We start from the raw sequence: 18,558 nt of genomic DNA, 5'->3' as shown, positions 1-18,558 counted from the left end.
GTGTAACAGGGAGTTGGGCAAAAGAGAAAATCAAACCTAGACTTGCCATCCAGCAGGCGGAAGGCCAGAAAAATAGCTCTGCATCTCAAGCCAAGACCAAAAACCAAATAAAAAGCACTCTGTGTGTGTGTGTGCGCGCGCACATGCACGCAGTAACCTTAATCTTGACTAGGGGCAAGAGGTAGGTTTATGTGACTAGTTTGGCTCCGGACTTCACGCAGATCTCCAACTGATTCATTTGTTTCTCTTTTCCTGCAAGACCATGGAGCAGTTAACCGATCACCACTATGAAACGCTGACGGTGCCCGATGACCCGGCCGCCAACTGTATCTATGCGCGGCTTGGCCAGAAGAGCAGCATCCTCTTGCATCGCAGTGCAGAGGAGTACCCTCACAGCCTGCAAGTAAGTGTGGGGGAGGGCTGCCTTAGGAACATAGGAAGCTGCCATATACCGAGTCAGACCTTTGGCCTATCTAGCTCAGTATTGTCTACACAGACTGACAGTGGCTTCTCCAAGGTTGCAGGCAAGAATCTCTCTCAGCCTTATCTTGGAGAAGCCAGGGAGGGAACTTGAAACCTTCTGCTCTTCCCAGAGCAGCTCCATCTACCCCCTGAGGGGAATATCTTGCAGTGCTCACACATCAAGTCTCCCATTCAGATGCAACCAGGGCAGACCCTGCTTAGCTATGGGGACAAGTCATGCTTGCTACCACAAGACCTTGGCAATGGGACTTGGGAACATGGCAGGCAGAAGCATCTAGGAATATATGTGGGTTCTGTTGGAGGCAGGGCTTTGAAATAATGGTTCAAAGGCAGATGTGAAGGGCAATGGAGTGCATAGGTGGAGTATTTGCATGCCCTTTGCAGCATGTCATTTTGCCAGGGCGTGCTGTAAACTCAGTGAATGTGCACCCTTCCTACACCACCACCACCTCTGTATGTGGCAGCGATGGCTTATCCTCAGAATCTGCAAGCAGCTACCATGTTTGGGAGGGTTGTGTAGATGGAGCTCTGTTTCTTAGGCTATTGTGGAAGAGAGACATTGGCAGTCCTACATGCGTGAGGGTGTAATGTTTGTGTTGGGCTTTTCATGTATCTCAGTGCTGCACCAAAGATGTTCCTTCTGAATGTGAGGCATATATCTGATATCCTCATGCATATAGGAGTGATGCCTTGCTGTGTGGAGTGCTGCCATGCAGAAGTGTTCTTATAGTGGCACCCACAAGGGGGTAATGTCTGAATTGCTCACTAGGTATGGAGCAGAGCTTTGATCGGAGATGTTTGAGGATTTGTGAGAGCTCATTTTAGGGTAGCATTTGTAATATAGATGGGTTTGGTTGATGGTTTTCATAGTGTATGGCCTGTCTACTTAAGGGAGCATTTGAGACAATGCTGTCTTCTGCCTGCATACACCAAATGTAAGTTTTATCAGGGGGAAAGGAAGTCCTGCCAGTCTTATGACTTCTTAGGGCCTTCTTGAGCAGACCAGATGTCACCATTGCTAGGAAGGGGGAAAACTCCCTACCTGCTTAATGATTGAAAGGAAAGATTCCATTTCAGGTACATAACTGCTTCATCCTGCTGAGAGGCAGCTATGGGCACCTAAAAGACTCCCTGTCTTTTGCTGGCCTCTTGGCATGATTTGATGCCTTTTAAAGTTTAAGGAGATGTATTTGGAAAGAGAACTAACACGTTTCTGTCTGCTTTCCCTCTTAGCCCTTCCAGAAGCTTCCAGATTATACCCTCATCCCAGCTGCCTGCACTGAGGTGGCCAAACTTGGTGGGACTCTCAGTTCCTGCTCTCTCCTCATCAACAAGAAGCTGGAGATCTAGTGCCTATTGAATCTCATATACAGGGAATCACAATCCCTGAAGAGGAAGCCCTCCCTTAAGTTCCTGTGTGCAGGCGCCCCTGCTTTTCTTAACTTCTTCACGAGACAAGAGCACCCCACCTTAATTTGGCCTTAAATTTTGCGGTTGTCTGTCTTTTCACTACATTGGATCTTCACTTCCATGGAGTCCCACCAATATCTTTATTTCCTGACTCTGCTTACTACTCTGTACCCTCTAGAAAGCCCTTCACCTCTGATTAGATAGCTTATCTTGTTTCTAGTGCTTAGCAGGGAATCAGACGTTTTAGCCCTTTAGACACCAATTGCTGCTTTTAATAAGGTTCTCTCACGTTTGTAGCCTGTTGTGTATGAACTGAGAGGTCCATTGCTTTGTTGCTGATGGGTTTTTTTTGCGTCAGACTCTTGGAAACTGGTATTGAGAGAAATAAAGTTTGTATCCAAGATGGTGACTAGAGTGGAGTCAGAAAGCAGAAAATATTCTGGTAGTGGAGGCTCTCCTATTGCAAGTAGTTTTTCCAGAAGTGGGCTGCCAATTTGGCAGACAAGTTAATATTACATTGCTCCAGAACGGGGCGATTTCCAGACGAGACACCTTTATTTTTCTGCAGTTACAAATCCCATCGCCTGATTATTTATATCTAATGTAGGGAGAATTTGCTAGTGTACCATGTGTACCTTATAATGAGATCCCCCCGCCCCGTATCTTGGCTCTAGAAGAATCTGTAAAGACTATCTTGTATGACTGTTCAGTCTGCCACATACATCTCTATGGTGCTGCAGTTTTGGGACAGAGAGATTGGAGTTAAACCCACTTTCCCACCCCCAAACTCAGAAGAATCGCTTTCCTGCTGCCACCTCAACAGATAACCTCGCTGCGGAGTTGCAGGCTGAAGCAGCCCTGGAGGAGCAGCACGATAAAAGAATGCAGTTGTGTGAAATGCTGCTTCCTCTCTTCCAGTGGCACTGTGTCCGTGTTTGTGTAATGTAGTTGGGGGCCCCTTGGTAGGAATGTTCTTGAAAGCTGTAGGGGAAGTGCCCTCTGTTGGGGAATAGGCGTATTGACAAATGTAGGACTTTAGATTCACTCACTGCCTCTTGAACCTTTTGTGGAAATAAAAAAAGACCAAACCAACTCCTGTTCTTGAATCGTTTTTGGCTTGATTCCTGTGCTTTTAGGCCTCTGGGCTAGGCTTGTTAGCCTGGTGACCTCTGCTTTAATGCACTTAGCATGTTGTGTATTATTTTGGGGCAAAAATAATTCTGTCAAATTCTAGATGTGAAGTTATGCCATGTATGGTTTAATTTTGAATTTCAGGTCATACAGCAATTGAAAGGGCCAATAAAAGGAGGTGTTAATCTGAAGTCTCATGAATTAATGGGCTTGGGATACTTCCCCGTGAGCTCTTTGTGTTAATGGAGCTGAGTTCGTAAGAGATCTTTGTAGGAAGCTATCGGATATTCACTTTGAAGCCACCTGTTGCTGTCTTCCTGTGGCAGCTACCTTGGGGAAGGCCTTCTGAAGTGTAAGAGAAGCTATGTCATCATGTAGACAGAGTTTGTTCTTAGAGCAGGGGGTCCCAGTGGCCTCTGGCCATTGTGATTGGGGATGATGGGTGTTGTAGCCCATCTGGGGACCCCAGGTTGGGAATCCTGTCTTGGAGCAACTGTATGTTGGGACAGCAGCCTTTGTGTGACCAGTAAGCAAACATGGCCTTCTAGGCATGCACTGTGGCCTACCAGGTACTTGAAACCCTCCCTGTTTTTGCAGTTCCAGGCAGGCATAAAGAACCAAGGGTTCTATTCACTGTACCTCCAGGGGTCAAGAAACCCCAATTGTAGAAGTAATGGAAATGTGGTGTCTTATCCCTACCTGTAGCTCCTCAGGATAATTTCAAATGACAACTACAAAGATCAGAAGTGCAGTTTTAAGGCTACTGTACCCTATAGTCCACACCTGGAGGATGCTTCATCCTACACTAGTTCCTGCCAGCCTCTGTGGCTGTTGAGGTATGATGTCAGTAGGATAGCCTGTGTATTTTGTTTTCTTGAATAACACAAGGTTGTTGTGGAGGGATGGTGCAGGGGGACACCTGCTTGTACCAGTTGCAGGGGAGTAACAGCAGGAGAGAGGACATGCCCTCAACCTTTGCCTGTGGCTTCCAGCAGCATCTGGTGGGCCACTGTGTGAAACAGGATGCTGGACTAGATGGGCCTTGGGCCTGATCCAGCAGGGCTGTTCTTACGTTCTAGATGTGAGCTTCAACCCTTGGTATGCCTAGTTAGAGGTAGCCAGATAGGTAGAGATCTTTCCCTAAGAGATCTTCATCAGAGCAGAGTGCAAATTGAGCTAGGAAGGCCTATGGTTTGCTTCAATATGACAGCTTCTCATATCTTGGATATAAGATATATCCAATATAAGTGCCATATACAACTTAGCATCTAGTGAGCAGTCTGTGAAACTGCCCTCTGAAACCCTCTTGACCTGTAACTATGCCACACCTTTAGTGTAGTAACTTGACAAAGAGGCACCTTTTAACGTGGTGATTCTCTTTATTTAGCAGAGGGAGAGTAACTGGCCCTATCCACCCCCAGCACGGTACCCCCAGTGCTTGTTGCTGGTGTCTATCTTGTGTTTCATTTTAGATTGTGAGCTTTGGGGGACAGGAATCCATCTTATTCATTTATTATTTCTCTGTGTAAACCGCCCTGAGCCGTTTTTGGAAGGGTGGTATAGAAATCGAATGAATAAATAAATATAAACAGCTACAATTGGGGGCGCGGGGTGGGGAGGATTCTGGATTTGTAATGCATGGCAGGCAGCAAATGAACAGGTACAGCTCCTGGCATCGAAAAGCAGTGAAGGGAAAAGATACCCTTGTTCAATTGTTTATGTGCTTTATTAATGTACTTTTACTTTTGGCCCAACATGTCTACAAAGGGGTCTCCAATGTAATGTAACATTCAAGTGAGAACAATGAATTATCAAGTAAAAAAGAGCCAAGAGCAAAGCCAGCAATTCCCTAAATAAACTGAGACCTGCCCCCTGTAAAGGATCTCTGAAAGCGAGGTACCTTAGCCAGGAACAGGGGGACAGAGCAAACTTTCCCCAGGAAGGAATTCCACATCCTTGGTGCTACCACACAAAAGGCCTTGTCCAAGAGAACCATCCGCTGTATGCTACAGAGTAGGCATTCGGAGGATAATCTTAGAGTATGAGTTCTTATGCGAGAAGATAGCCTAGGCCCAGATCATTTAGGGCTTTGAAGGTCAAAGCAGCTCTTTCAGTTGAATGCAGAATCCTACAAGGCTGTTTCAAACTTGGCATCATACTTTCCTGCAGTCAGCCCACGTTAACAGCTTGGTGGTGGTCATCTTTTCAGCAGTTGTGGTTTCTGAAAGCTGTTCAAAGGCAGCCCCTTATAGAAGGCATAGCTGTAATCTAGGAGTTCTCAAACTTGGGTCCCCACATACAAATCCCATCTTTGCCAATGGCTGGAGGTGATGGGAGTGATAGCCAAATAACATCTGGGGACCCAAGTTTGACAGCCTCTGCAGTAATCCTATCTGGCTGTCACCAAAACATGAATTACATTAGCTGAGTTATTCTCCAGGAAAGGATGCAGCTGCTAAAAAGCACTTGGGCATCCAGGAACACACCCAAACTGCAGACCTGGGTTTTTAGGAAAAGCGCAAGCATGTCCGAAACCAGCAATATGCCTGTTGTACCATCAGCCAGGTCCCAACCAGTTGGGAACACTTACATGCCATGTATCTTTTAAAAGGAACTACTTTGAGTTCATTCCTCCTTGCCTCTTCCATCCTTGTCCTTGCCCCAGACTATTATGAATTTTACAGACAACAATGCAATCCATCAACAAAGCACAACCTTGCATACTGCTATTGGAATAAATTACATATATTTAAACACACGTGTCTCATGTTAGAACGTAGAATTTAGGTTTCTTCTCTCTGCTATTGCAGCGCATGCACTGCCAGGCTATTAGGTTATTGCAAGGGAGCCTTCTTGAAAGAAAGGCTTCCAAAAACATCCTTTCTTCAATTGTGCCTGTCTTGAGAAGACACCTTCAAGAATACTGTAGTGTCTCTGGAGACCATCTTGAAACCCCTCTTCTATGTCTGGTGCTCGAGTCTCCAGTTCAGGATGAAGAAAGTTCGCAAGTCTAGACTTTCATGTCTATCACAGCTTGAATGGCTAATGTGTCATTGCAGATATAATTGGCTCCTTGGGCATGGAGCACGTTCAAAGGGCAGAACTCGGGGAGTCCACTGGCCACGTTGACTTCTTTCACAGGGCGCTGGAAGGAGGATGACGATTCCAAGGGACGGAAGGAGGTGGAGATGTGCTGCTTGTTGACTTGATCCAAGAGAGTGAAGGTGACCTGAAAAAGAGGACAACTGAAGGATGCACGTTTCACACAAAGTTTGACTAGAAGCCTGGGGGACAAAACCTGTGTGTTTCCCAGCGGACAGCGTGTTTGGCTTGATCCACACACACTGGGCTGGTGCTCCTAGCTATGTGGTGCAGGTGGTCCTTCCCCTTTGCCAGGCACATAACATGGAAGTAACTTGCCCAAGAACACAAAATGAGAACATGGAAGAGGTGAGAATTCAAGTAAAAAAGCCAAGTTAGCAGGCTAACCCGTCCATTTTGGAAGAGTGTTCCAGTCTGCCTTCTGCACCTGCAAGTTAGCAGGCTAACCCGTCCATTTTGGAAGAGTGCTCCAGTCTGCCTTCTGCACAGAGGTGCAATGTATGCAATTATTCCATCCACCCACCCCCGCCCCAAAGATGGCATTTCCCTATGAATAGGCCTCGGTGTAGAACGTCTTGTGAACTTGGCCTTTGACTTGTATGTGAGTGACTTCTCCCCACCCCTCCACCTTTGCTGTGTTCTCATCATGTGGTCTCAAGCAAGCTATTCTCTCTTGGCCTTGGTTTCCTGTATGTCAAATGGGGACAGTGGTATTGTATATGGAGCCACAGCACTGGGCTGCTTAGGATCTTTAAATGCACAGCAGCTCTTCAGGATCTCAGGCAGAGGGTTTTCCCAGGCCTGACACTTTTCTCCCTGAAAAGCCTGTGCTTTCCCTACTGAGTTATGTCCCATCTCTCTCTTGGATTAAAGACTGCTATCCTCCCTAGCTGTGGTGAATTGACTTCAGTCTTCATCGCGTCTACTCCCCGCAACCAATAAAGAATCCTTTTGGCCCATTAGTGTGGGTTAAATTTACAAAGCACTATGGAAAACCCGAGTTCTTTTAACCATTAAGGCATAGAATAATGTGTTAAGTGATCCTGAGCATGCAACTCTTGCCTAAAAAGACATGCCTGCCTGAACCAGACCCAAGTCCAGCACTATTTGCAAGAATCCCCAAAATGAGAGGCACTAGGTGGCCCATCAGTGGCAGCCCAAGACACCCCTGGTGGTGGACGAGCCCACCTCCTCTGCCATCTCACCTGCCTTCCCCTCATTGGGTCTCGTCCTCTTCTGCCTCCCACAGCTTCCTGGCTTGGGGTGGCAGTGGACAAGTGCACCCCATTCCCTTCCTTGGTTGGTGCACTTTTATTTAAAAGGGGAAGGAAGACCAGAACAGGAAAGGAAGTGTGGAGGAGAGGAGGGTGGTGACGGCCTAGAGCAGCTCCTCCTCCTCTCCTCCACACTTCCTTTCCTGCTCCTTTCCCCTCTCCTCGAATAGCATGTCAAGTGAGGAATCACATGGCTCTTTGTCCACTGCCACGACAGGTGGCTGCAAGGAGCCAGTGGGTGGGTGCTCAATGGAAGGGAGGCAGCTGCCGCTGCTTCCTCTGCCACCTGAGGCAACTGGTTCTGGTTGCCTCATGGATGAGCCAACCCTGTGGCCCCCTTGCGGACTGCCGTCAACCTTCAGCCTACGCCTGCTGAAAGATTTAAAAGCTAACCCACATTCAACACATGAATGATCTTGGAATAAGAACCACCACTCCTCAAAGTGATGGGGAAGGGGCCCATATTTGCTAGCCAGCTACTAAAACCCCCATACCTTGTGTCGGAAAGGCCACTTAAGCTGGAAATCATGTTCCCCTTTCATCAGAACAAGGAAGAGGGAGAGGTGGGTCCCGGCTCCTGTCCCATCTCCATTCAGGAAGAGTTTGAGGCTGAGTTTGTAACCATAGCGGCTGGTGTAAAACCCTGTGGCATTGGGGGACGGGAGGGGGGTGGGGAGAGGAGAAAACGGTGTTTTAAGAAGTGTTATGGTGCCCTCCAGTGGACAAAATTTGTTAATATCTTGGCTAAGGGGCGGTTCAGACAATACTTTCAATGCATGATTAGACTTTTCTACATGTACAGGTGAAACTCGGAAAATTAGAATATCGTGCAAAAGTCCATTAATTTCAGTAAAAGTCCATAAATTTCAGTAAGGAGCCCCTGGTGGTGCAGTGGTAAAACTGCCGCCCTGTAACCAGAAGGTTACAAGTTCGATCCTGACCAGGGGCTCAAGGTTGACTCAGCCTTCCATCCTTCCGAGGTCGGTAAAATGAGTACCCAGAATGTTGGGGGCAATATGCTAAATCATTGTAAACCGCTTAGAGAGCTTCGGCTATAGAGCGGTATATAAAATGTAAGTGCTATTGCTAAGTGCTAAGTGCTAATGCAAATTAAAAGGTGAAACTGATATATGAGACAGACGCATTACATGCAAAGCGAGATAAGTCAAGCCTTAATTTGTTATAATTGTGTTGATCATGGCGTACAGCTCATGAAAACCCCAAATCCACAATCTCAGAAAATTAGAATATTACATAGAACCAAGAAGACAAGGATTGAAGAATAGAACAGTATCGGACCTCTGAAAAGTATAAGCATGCATATGTATTCAGTACTTGGTTTGGGCCCCTTTTGCAGCAATTACTGCCTCAATGCGGCGTGGCATGGATGCTATCAGCCTGTGGCACTGATGAGGTATTATGGAAGACCAGGATGCTTCATTAGCGGCCTTCAGCAATTCTGCATTGTTTGGTCTCATGTCTCTCATCCTTCTCTTGGCAATGCCCCATAGATTCTCTATGGGGTCAGGTCAGGCGAGTTTGCTGGCCAATCAAGCACAGTACACTATACTTTTCAGAGGTCCGATACTGTTCTTTTCTTCAATCCTTGTCTTCTTGGTTCCATGTAATATTCTAATTTTCTGAGATTGTGGATTTGGGGTTTTCATGAGCTGTACGCCATGATCATCGCAATTATAACAAATTAAGGCTTGACTTATCTCGCTTTGCATGTAATGCATCTGTCTCATATATCAGTTTCACCTTTTAATTTGCATTACTGAAATGAATGGACTTTTACACGATATTCTAATTTTCCAAGTTTCACCTGTAAAAATGATCATCCAAATTGAAAAACTTACATTCTCTGCCCAGGAGTCAAATAATGTAGGATTTAAAATGTTACTATCATGACATTTTAATCATTGTCTGGATTGTTAAGTGCCATTTCCCCCTACCCCACACCACCACCACTATTGGATTAAAATTGTAAGAACAGAGCCCAGGATAGGATCATTCACTCTCCCCAAACTGGATTGTTCATCTGAATTTGTTTTCCAAATCAAAAAACCACAGATATCCTAATTGCATGTTTAAAAGTCTCATCTGAACTGCCCCTGTGTGAGTTTTGTAGAGTCAGAGGAAGGGTCCAAGCTAGACATTTGGAAGTGCATTGTGGCTGTCAACTCACATCCTTTCCTTCCGTGCATCTCCCTACTAGCGATAAGTGGAAGAAGATGAGTGTGGTGATATCATGTCATGCATTTCTCTGCTCTTCATCTAAGCAGCAGCCAATGACACGGGGCAGAGGGTGCGAAAACACTGAGTGTGATGATGTTGCACATCACATGTCTTATTTCATTGGATGTTACTGACGGATGCTGGTTGGTGCCTTCCAGCTTAGACCTGTGTCTTGCCTTTACGTAACTTGCTTTTGCTGACATGGCTGCACTCCCCAAAGAATGGCAATTCCCAGAAAATGCCCTAAATCCGCTGCCAGCTGTTCTTGGTGCTTGCACAGAACTCAAATCCATGCAGTTTCTTAGGTAAGACATGACATTTTAAAAATCCACTTAGCTATATGACATGAGCAGCCCTGAGGGGGAAATTCCAGGAAGGAGGTCTCTGGATGCCAGAACAAATGAGATCTCTAGATGGTTGGCAGATTAGGAATTTTAAACATTTCCCCCAGGCCTGTGGAAGATAGTTTTAGTGTATTTATTTATGTTTATTGAAAATGGTTTACTCTGCTTTTCCATCCCAAAATGGGATGCCCAAAGTAGCTTCGTGGTCATTGATGGAATCAAAACAATAAAATCAGTGTATATTATCATAATCATTAATTGTAAAAACATGATGGAAGGCTGCTGTTGCTGTTGTGCATGAGCTCCTAGCAGGCATAAATGGTGTCCTACATAACAATCCTTTCTGTCCGGATGGCAGCTACAGTTACAGCTCTTCCCAGGGGTGAGGGCTTTATAACAATATGCTGTGCAGATTGTCTAACTTCTGTTGTTGTTATTGGGATTTTGCCATAGCATAGTCTCAGTTCTTGTACTAGACGTGCTTGTTTGTATGTTTTGTCTCTGTGTACTGGCTTGGGGATGCTGTCATGGTTGGTTTGTTCGTCAGCTTCTTACTTGCTGCCTTGAATTTCAAACCAAGAGGTTCTCTTTCTCATTGCGTAAGAAGACAGTTTATTGTTGTTTTTAGCCTATGTTTTTAATTAGTAATAAATATCAAACTCTGGATTCTCAGTTAAACTGGCTTCCTGTAATTTCTCTGCAACATTTGTTTTTGTTTCCTACTTGTTCTGCTGCTGATTATGTGTTTGCTGTGTTTGTACTGTGTTGAATACAACAGTGCAGCATAGAGGCTGTGAACCAGAAAGTCACTGATTCAAATCTTTGCATCATACTAATTAGGCACCACTGTTCTCTCAACCCCTATCTACAGTCATGGAGATAATAATATTGGCCTATCATACAAAATTGTTGCAATTATTGTTATAACATATATGAAGACCTTTCAATCAGAAGTGACCCAAACCTCTGTGGTGTCTGAGGCAGGAAAGCAATCTGCTGCCTCCTCCTGTGACACGTGAAGTGTGGCAAATGTTCTCCCTATTGGAAGTTAAGGACTTTGCGCTGTCTCTTGTCTCAAAGACAGTGGAGGACAGACTAGTGAGTCAGAGGGCTAGAGGGTCAAGACATTGGTCATCCCTTCTCTAGTGCTCTGACACTATCCCTTTGGAATGTAGATTGCTAATCTCAGGGATACTTCCTCCTTCCTCTCTCCCTTCTCTTCCTGTTCCTTCTACCTTGCAACATGCAAGCTCCTCTCCCCTGCACCATGTGTGCAGAGAGATGCAGAATCCATTTGCATCCAGCTAGCTAGATAGATTAGAGATCCTAACTCCTCACTTTCCTATTTAGAATGGAGTTCTCTAATAAATGCCATATATATTGATTTGCAACTATGAACTGGCTCCAAGTTACTTTACTCTCAGCATACACGCATGCCTAACCAAATTCTGCTGTGTTGTGCCTCTGTGCACTCTGCTATAATGAAAAAGGTTTCTCCTACCAGAGAGAATTCCCAACACTCTCCACACCCCCGCCCCGCCACTCTCTCTCTATATATATTTCTTCCACACATCCCATCCAGCCCATCAGTTCCTTCTTTCTGTCTTTCCCCGCCAGATGGTCACATCTGTACTTACTCACACACTCCACCCTGTTATATCCCCCTCTTTGCCACTTACCACACCCAGCCACATATGATCCCCCTTCACTCTCCTCGCTCCCCCTTCTCCGCTCCACCCTGGGTTTTGAAATCCAGGAAAGGAAGTGGATAGAGGAAGTGTTTTGAGGCAGTGTGTAGAGCAGAGGCATGGGGACGCTCTAGGCCAGCACTCTACTGGCCCAATGCACTTGGTTCTGCTCCCTTCTCTGGCTTCTGCCTTTTTGCAGAATGGAAGCAGACATGGAGGGCTGTCTTGGAGTGACTCTTTTCCAAGAGTTGTGGCTCTGCTTAGCAAAGAGCTGCCCCCATGGAGAGGCATTTTGCTCCCCTGCTGGCACCACCAAAGTATGCCCCTCTAGGAAGCCATCTCGCCTTGCCTCATGGAAGGCCCACCTTTGCATTCAGCATCCTAAAGCCCTCACATCTTTTATCACATGGAGCAGACCAGCTGGGCAAAATATTGTCCCACGATAAATTCCCGATTGCACACAAATGAAAGTGTGGAGTGTGTTTCTAGGTGACGTTTCAGCTAAAGCACCTCCCCACTGCCTTCCACCCAACACTTTTAGTCACTCACAGGGGGAGTACAGGGCAGGCCTGTTGCCGATTTGTGCCTCCCGAGTTCTGAACCCCACCTCGGGGACCTTCCAGAGGAAATGTCCATCATATGTGGTTTGCTCCAGGGTGTGGACCCGGGCTGCTAAGTTGCTGATCATCATATCCTTCAGGGCCAAGAGAGCGTCTTGTTGTTCCACCTGGAATAAATGTGTGGAAACAGGGAAGAGAAGAAAAGAAGTTGTAATAAAGTTGGAATCAGAGTATCTCTTCCAGTTGATGGATATAGCATTTCTTCCAGTGACTGTTGCTGGTGTCTTCTCGATCTAGATCTCTGTATATAGATCTATATATCTATGGGTGTGTGTGTGGTTGGGGGGAAATCAAAGATGGAGACTTGAATCAAAGTATGTGGCCTACGCCTCACTCCCTTACTGTCTGGTATTTGTTAGGATGCTGCAGGTGCAGTTTCTGAACAATGTACAATGGCCTTGCTGTAGTACAAGGCCAAGCATGCATAGTAGCTCTGGAGAAAAAGTATCTTGTTAGTTAACCGTGATTGGTCAATGCTGTTTGGAAGATGGACAATGTATTGGTGCATCTTTCCCACTCTCTATTAGCATATATGATAAGGCGTGAGTATATAATTTTTATTTTATTTTTTTAATCGACATTTAATATACCGCCCACTCCGAAGACTCCGGGCAGTGCACAACAACATGCAAACAGGCAACATTAACAATTACATTCTAAATTAAAAACTAAAGTAACTACCAAAGAACAGAAAAATAAACTACAGGGCAAAAGCCTGGCGAAAAAGAAAAGTCTTCAATAGCGATTTGAAGATTGGTAAGGAAGGGGCTAGCCAGATCGGTAGGGGGAGAGAGTTCCAGTGGGGCAGCAACCAAAAAGGCCCTTTCACAGGTCCTAGAGCCCCAAACATCTTGGAAATCAGGGACCGACAGAAGGGCCATCTGAGATGATCTAACCAGATGGGATGTAACTGGATCTGTAGGTAGAGGTGGATCTGTAGGTAGACAGGTGCCAGGCCTCGCAAAGCTTTGAAGGTTGGAACCAGGACCATTGAGCTCAGAAGCGAATAGGCACCCAGTGCAATGACTGTAGGAAAGGTGTTACCCTGTCATATTTTCTGGTACCCATGAGTAGGCGAGTCACTGCATTCTGGACCCACTGCAGCTTCTCAATCGTCCTTAAAGGTAACCCTAGGTAGAGAGTGTTACAATAATCTAAGTGGGAGATAACAAGGGCATGGGTCACTGTCATTAATGCCTGCCGATCAAGGTAAGGGCATAACTGGCAAACCAGATGAAGCTGGACAAAAGCACTTCTGGCCGCAGCTTCCACCTGCTGCTCAAGCAGGAGGTGCAAGTCCAAAAGGACCCCAAATCATGAACAAGCTCTTTTGAGGGCAGCGCCACCCCATCTAAAACAAAGTTCACATCCAGCTGTTGGCTGGTACGAGGGCTGAGTAAAAGTAGTTCAGTCTTAGTAGGATTCAGTCTGAGCTTCTTTTGATTCATCCATACCTTAGCAGCTTCCAGGCATCGAGTAAGCACAGAAACAACATCCCCAGAATGGTCTGGGATGGCGATATACAGCTGAGTATCATCAGCATGTTGATGAAATCTTACCCCAGACTGGGAAATGACCTAACCCAGCGGCTTCATATAGATGTTAAAAAGGATAGGGGCAAGAACTGAACCCTGGGAAACTACATAAAGGAGTGGCCATGGGTCAGAGCATCTGTCCTCAATGCATACTGACTGGACACGCCGCTAAGGTAAGATCTGAACCACTGTAGGACAGTGCCCCCAATACCCAACACATGCTGGCGGTCGAGAAGGATAGCATGATCGCTAGTGTCAAAAGCCGCTGAGAGATCTAAAAGGACCAGGAGCGGGACACTACCCTCGTCAAGGTCCCGAAGAAGGTCATCTGTCAGAGCGACCAGTGCTGTCTCTGTGCTATGCCGAGGCCTGAAGCCCGACTGATAAGAATTAATATAACTAGTTTCTTCTAAGACCCTCTCAAGCTGGGCACATACAACCCTCTCTAACACCTTTGTTAAAAAAGGGAAGTTGGAGATTGGCCTATAGTTGTCAAGGACCTCAGGGTCCAGGAAGGGTTTCTTCAAGTGAGGGTGAACTATCGCCTCTTTAAGGACTGCTTCCACGAAACCCGCATGTAACCAGGAGTTAACCAACTCCCGTAGCCAAGAATTAACATTCCCACTGACTGTTTTAAATGTTTTAACCAGCCAGGAGGGGCAAGGGTCCAAGCAACATGTTGCCGCACCCATATTGAAAGAATTGTGTCCATGTCCTTGACCAACTCAAAGGTGTCCCATGTAACGTCACAGGGCGGAATCTCCTCTGATCTGATCTGATCCTATAGAAGTAGAGTCCAACTCTAGCTGAAGGCGGGTGACTTTATCAGCAAAGAATCAAGCAAATTGATCACTGCGTAACCACAATTTTGTGGGGTCTCTTCTCCCTCATTTCGATGTTTGGAGAGGGCCCGGTATACTGTGTTAAATAAAAGTTTGAATCTGATGCAACGGTGTGGCCCCTGCCTATAAAGAACTCTAGCACTGGGGGAGAATTTCTCTGTGTGTGCGTACACACACACACACACGCACAAACACACCCCGTCTTTGTGTCTTTACATTCTCACACACACACACACACACACACACACACACACACACACACACACACACACACCCCTTTGGGACACACATCCATTTTTGTTTATGTCTCTGCTATGTAAACTTCTTTGGGCTGGTTTGCATGAGCGCTTGCCACAACAAATGAGCAAGACAGGGTTGCTTCAAGAGCACACCCACCCTGACATCCTGATGCTATTGTGGCATCCTTTAATTGTGTGAAGAGGGCATTCCTCTGAATTGCCCCTCAACATGTGCTCCAAAGCTCAGTCTTACTGGCCATATGCATGCTCCTGTAGGCTTCTGCGATCCTTAACATGGGAATTCCATGATCTGACCATAGGAAGCTGCCATATACTGTGTCAGATCATTGGTCCATCTAGCTCAGTATTGTCGACACAGACTGGCAGCGGCTTCTCCAAGGTTTCAGGCAGGAATCTCTCTCAGCCCAATCTTGGAGATGCCAGGGAGGGAACTCGGAATCGTCTGCTCTTCCCAGGACGGCTACATCCCCTAAGGGAAATATCTTCAAGTTCTCACACATGCAGTCTCCCATTCATATCTAACCAGGGTGGACCCTGCTTATCAAAGTGGACAAGTCATGCCTGCTACCACAAGACCATGCATTGATTGGAGACCTCAGGTGGTTGCTGTTTTTTGCAGCATCATTTGCCGGGTAGCGCTTGCAGTTCTGAGAAGAACCTGCTCCCTTTCCAATCATACTTTTGTGAAGACTGCTGGTTCTTCTTGGAATGTAAGCACTGTCCAGCAGGTGGCACTGCAAATATTGCACATAATCAGCACATGGCCAGATAATAAGATATCAAGAGCAAGGAGCATGGAAGCCTATGAGAGCACTTGGATTATCAATAAGACGTGCTTTCAACTTGTGCAATTTATTAGCGCCTCAGGCAAGCCACTCTTCAGCTCCCCACATGTGCAAGGCAGAGATAATACTGACCTGCTTTAAAGGGCTGTTTTAAGATTGATAGTATGAAGTGCCCAAGGAAGTGCCACAGCTCAGTAGTGGAGCACCTGCTTTGCCTATAGAACATCCAGTTCCTGGTAAGCCATTGGTAGTGGCTAGGGATGATGGGAGTTGTAGTTCAGCAACATCTGGACTACCACAGGTTGGGAACCCATGGTGTAAGACAATACTGAGCTAGATGGATGACCAATAGTCTGGCCCAGTAGAAGGCAGCTTCCTGTCTTCTTTGAACTCTCTAAAGGTGCTCTATAAATGTTATGTATTATTATTGTAAGGATGCATGAAACCTGGCTATTCCAGGCCCTGATCTATCAGATCACCTCTTACCTTTTCCTCCAGGCAGAGGATCCTAGCCATGGCCTCTCCCAGCCTGTCTCCAGGGACCTCCTCCCTTCTGTCCAGTTCCCGACTGAGGACCGACACGATGTTCTCCAAGGTCTTTTGCCGTGTCTCCAGTTCAACCACTTTCTGCTTGAATGAGAGACCAGACCTCAGCCGATCCCGTAGCTTGTTTAGGGGGAAGCCCAAGTCGGCTAACTGGTGCAAAGCCTTGAGGGGGTCGGGATGCTGCAATTCCAAGTTTTCTTCCAGCTGTTCCTCAGGTATCTGTGGATAGTGTGAGCTAACCTGGAATACAGCACCACCTATTGTCACCTTGGAGTAAGACCAGCAGTCCCTTCCAGACCCTGACAGAGACAGCTCTACAGCCACATTGCGTGGCTGCGGCTCCATAGTGGGGAAAGATGGGCCAAGAAAAATCCCACCCCCATAGAAGAAAGACTCTCCCTTCCATTCTTTTGATTCAATGCTACATTCTCAGGACTTGAGGGGAGGAAGAAAGAAAGAAAAAGAAGAGAAGGTTGATAAATGTTTCTTGTAACTCACCTTGTCAAAATGGGTGAGTGGCTGGATTCCATTTTCTGTCCGGCATTTGGGAGATGACATTTCAATGTAGCTGCAAGCCGGAAAGGCAGAAAAAAAATACATTATTAAGAATTATCACTCTCCATATTGCAAAGTGAAAGCACTACTTATGGGCCTAGAGATAAAGAAAGACTAGAAAAACACTCAGACATAACTTCTGATAGTAAACTGAAATACATAAAATCCAATGTCTTTTATTTGTAACTAGCCAACCCGCACAGAACATTTGTGCGCTTTGTGGCCAGCTGTTTTCCACACCCTCTCCCTCGTGCCCCGGTCTCTCCTCTCTCCACCCCCCCATCCCTCCATGCCTACACTCTCTTGCCCTCCCTCCCTTCCGTTCCTCCCCCTCCCTCCACACAGAGCCTCACCGGACAGCAGGCAGCCAAAAAGGGCGCCACCGCCCCGTTCCTCCTCTCCGACGGCGAACAGGGAAGCCAGGCTGCAACAGGTGAGGGGGCTGCGCCCCACCGCCCGTTCCCCACTCGTCCCTGCAGGCACCGCCAGGGCCAGTCTGTCCCACTGCCTCCCGCCTCTTCCCAGCCCAGGCCGCGGCTGAGATGGCTGGGCTGGGGCTTGCAGCGGCCCACGGTGGCCGCCACCACCTCCCCACAGCTGGGGTGGCTGCCGCCGCCACTGCAGCCTCCTCCTTGCCGCGGCCGCCGCCATTTCCCCCCACAGCTGCAGCTCAACTCAAGGGCCTCCTGGCTCGCTCAGCCAATCTCAATGGCTCCCGCAGCCCAGCCAATCCGGCGCCTCGGCTGCCCAGCCAATCCGCCGGGTTGCCGGGACGCATCCCCACAGAGGCACGTCTACGGGGATTAAATATATTTGTAATGTTTCTGAGTTTCTAAGGAGGCTGTAGGGCCAAAAGGCAGTAGAGAAACATTATACGAATCTATCATATAAAGCTGCTTGAGCCTCACGGACTGACTGACTGACTGATTGTCATGACCAAACCACGATAGAAACATGGCATTAAAAAAAAAAAGACTACCAAAACAAATTGTTCTAGTAAGAACTAATCTGCCTACTTTCCTTTCAATACTCCGACAAACTATGTGTTTGAGGTGGCCCTACTATTGTACCAAATTTGGTCCAAATTGGTTCCCACTTGCACCTCAAATGTTCACATGTCCACCATCTTGAATCAGGATGGATGATGTCATTACACTGCACCACCAGGAGCCCCTGGTGGTGCAGTGGTAAAACTGCTGCCCTGTAACCAGAAGGTTACAAGTTCAATCCTGACCAGGGGCTCAAGGTTGACTCAGCCTTCCATCCTTCCGAGGTCGGTAAAATGAGTACCCAGAATGTTGGGGGGCAATATGCTAAATCATTGTAAACCGCTTAGAGAGCTCCGGCTATACAGCGGTATGTAAATGTAAGTGCTATTGCTATTACAAACTACGCCCTTGAGCCATCCCTATGTGTCCCTACAGCTGTAGCAAATTTGGTTCAAATTGGTTAGGCAGTTCACAAGTTAGCCCTCTTGCACCTCAAACATTTACACATCTGCCATTTTGAACTGGGGTAGATGACATGATCACAAACTATGCCATTGAAGTATTTCTGTGTGCCACTCACTACAACTGTACCAAATTAGGTTCAAATAGATTAGACAGTCCACAAGTTAGCCCACTTGTGCCTCAAACGTTCACCTGTCCGCCATCTTGAATTGGGGTGGATCTCTCTCCTGGACAGTCACTGACAGTTCAGCCCCCATCAGCTGGGGCTTTTTGCCCCCAGTATGCATTACTTTA

At 46.7% G+C, this 18,558-nt stretch overlaps 3 protein-coding genes across 10 annotated transcripts in view; 2 read left to right on the top strand and 1 right to left on the bottom strand.

The window, feature by feature from the left end:
• Positions 1-3,215, top strand: part of DDAH2 (dimethylarginine dimethylaminohydrolase 2) — a 33,612-nt gene extending 30,397 nt beyond the window's left edge. For all 8 annotated transcript variants that reach the window (XM_053300383.1, XM_053300387.1, XM_053300378.1 and 5 more), the window contains exons 6-7: positions 260-403; positions 1,717-3,215. In XM_053300383.1, the coding sequence (XP_053156358.1) occupies positions 260-403; positions 1,717-1,833 (261 nt within the window). In that variant the 3' untranslated portion in view covers positions 1,834-3,215. The remainder of the gene's footprint in view (positions 1-259; positions 404-1,716) is intronic.
• Positions 3,216-4,651: 1,436 nt separating this feature from the next.
• On the bottom strand, positions 4,652-17,928 carry LOC128347323 (TNF receptor-associated factor 2-like). Its single transcript, XM_053301789.1, has 6 exons — positions 17,916-17,928; positions 16,757-16,826; positions 16,199-16,498; positions 12,220-12,397; positions 7,895-8,043; positions 4,652-6,253 (listed from the first exon to the last, which is right to left on the bottom strand). Exons 2-6 carry the CDS (start codon positions 16,814-16,816, stop codon positions 6,035-6,037), a joined length of 906 nt encoding a protein of 301 aa, XP_053157764.1. The 5' UTR covers positions 16,817-16,826; positions 17,916-17,928; the 3' UTR covers positions 4,652-6,034.
• LOC128347322 (uncharacterized) overlaps positions 9,194-18,558 on the top strand; it is a 52,824-nt gene continuing 43,459 nt past the window's right edge. Inside the window, exon 1 of the mRNA XM_053301788.1 lies at positions 9,194-9,943. The gene's annotated coding sequence lies outside the window, so the exon portion shown is untranslated. The remainder of the gene's footprint in view (positions 9,944-18,558) is intronic.

Source organism: Hemicordylus capensis, chromosome 2 (genome assembly GCF_027244095.1).
Source record: "Hemicordylus capensis ecotype Gifberg chromosome 2, rHemCap1.1.pri, whole genome shotgun sequence".
Taxonomy (NCBI): domain Eukaryota; kingdom Metazoa; phylum Chordata; class Lepidosauria; order Squamata; family Cordylidae; genus Hemicordylus; species Hemicordylus capensis.
The sequence above is the reverse complement of the archived record's forward strand: the minus strand, read 5'-3'. Positions and strand labels throughout refer to the sequence as shown.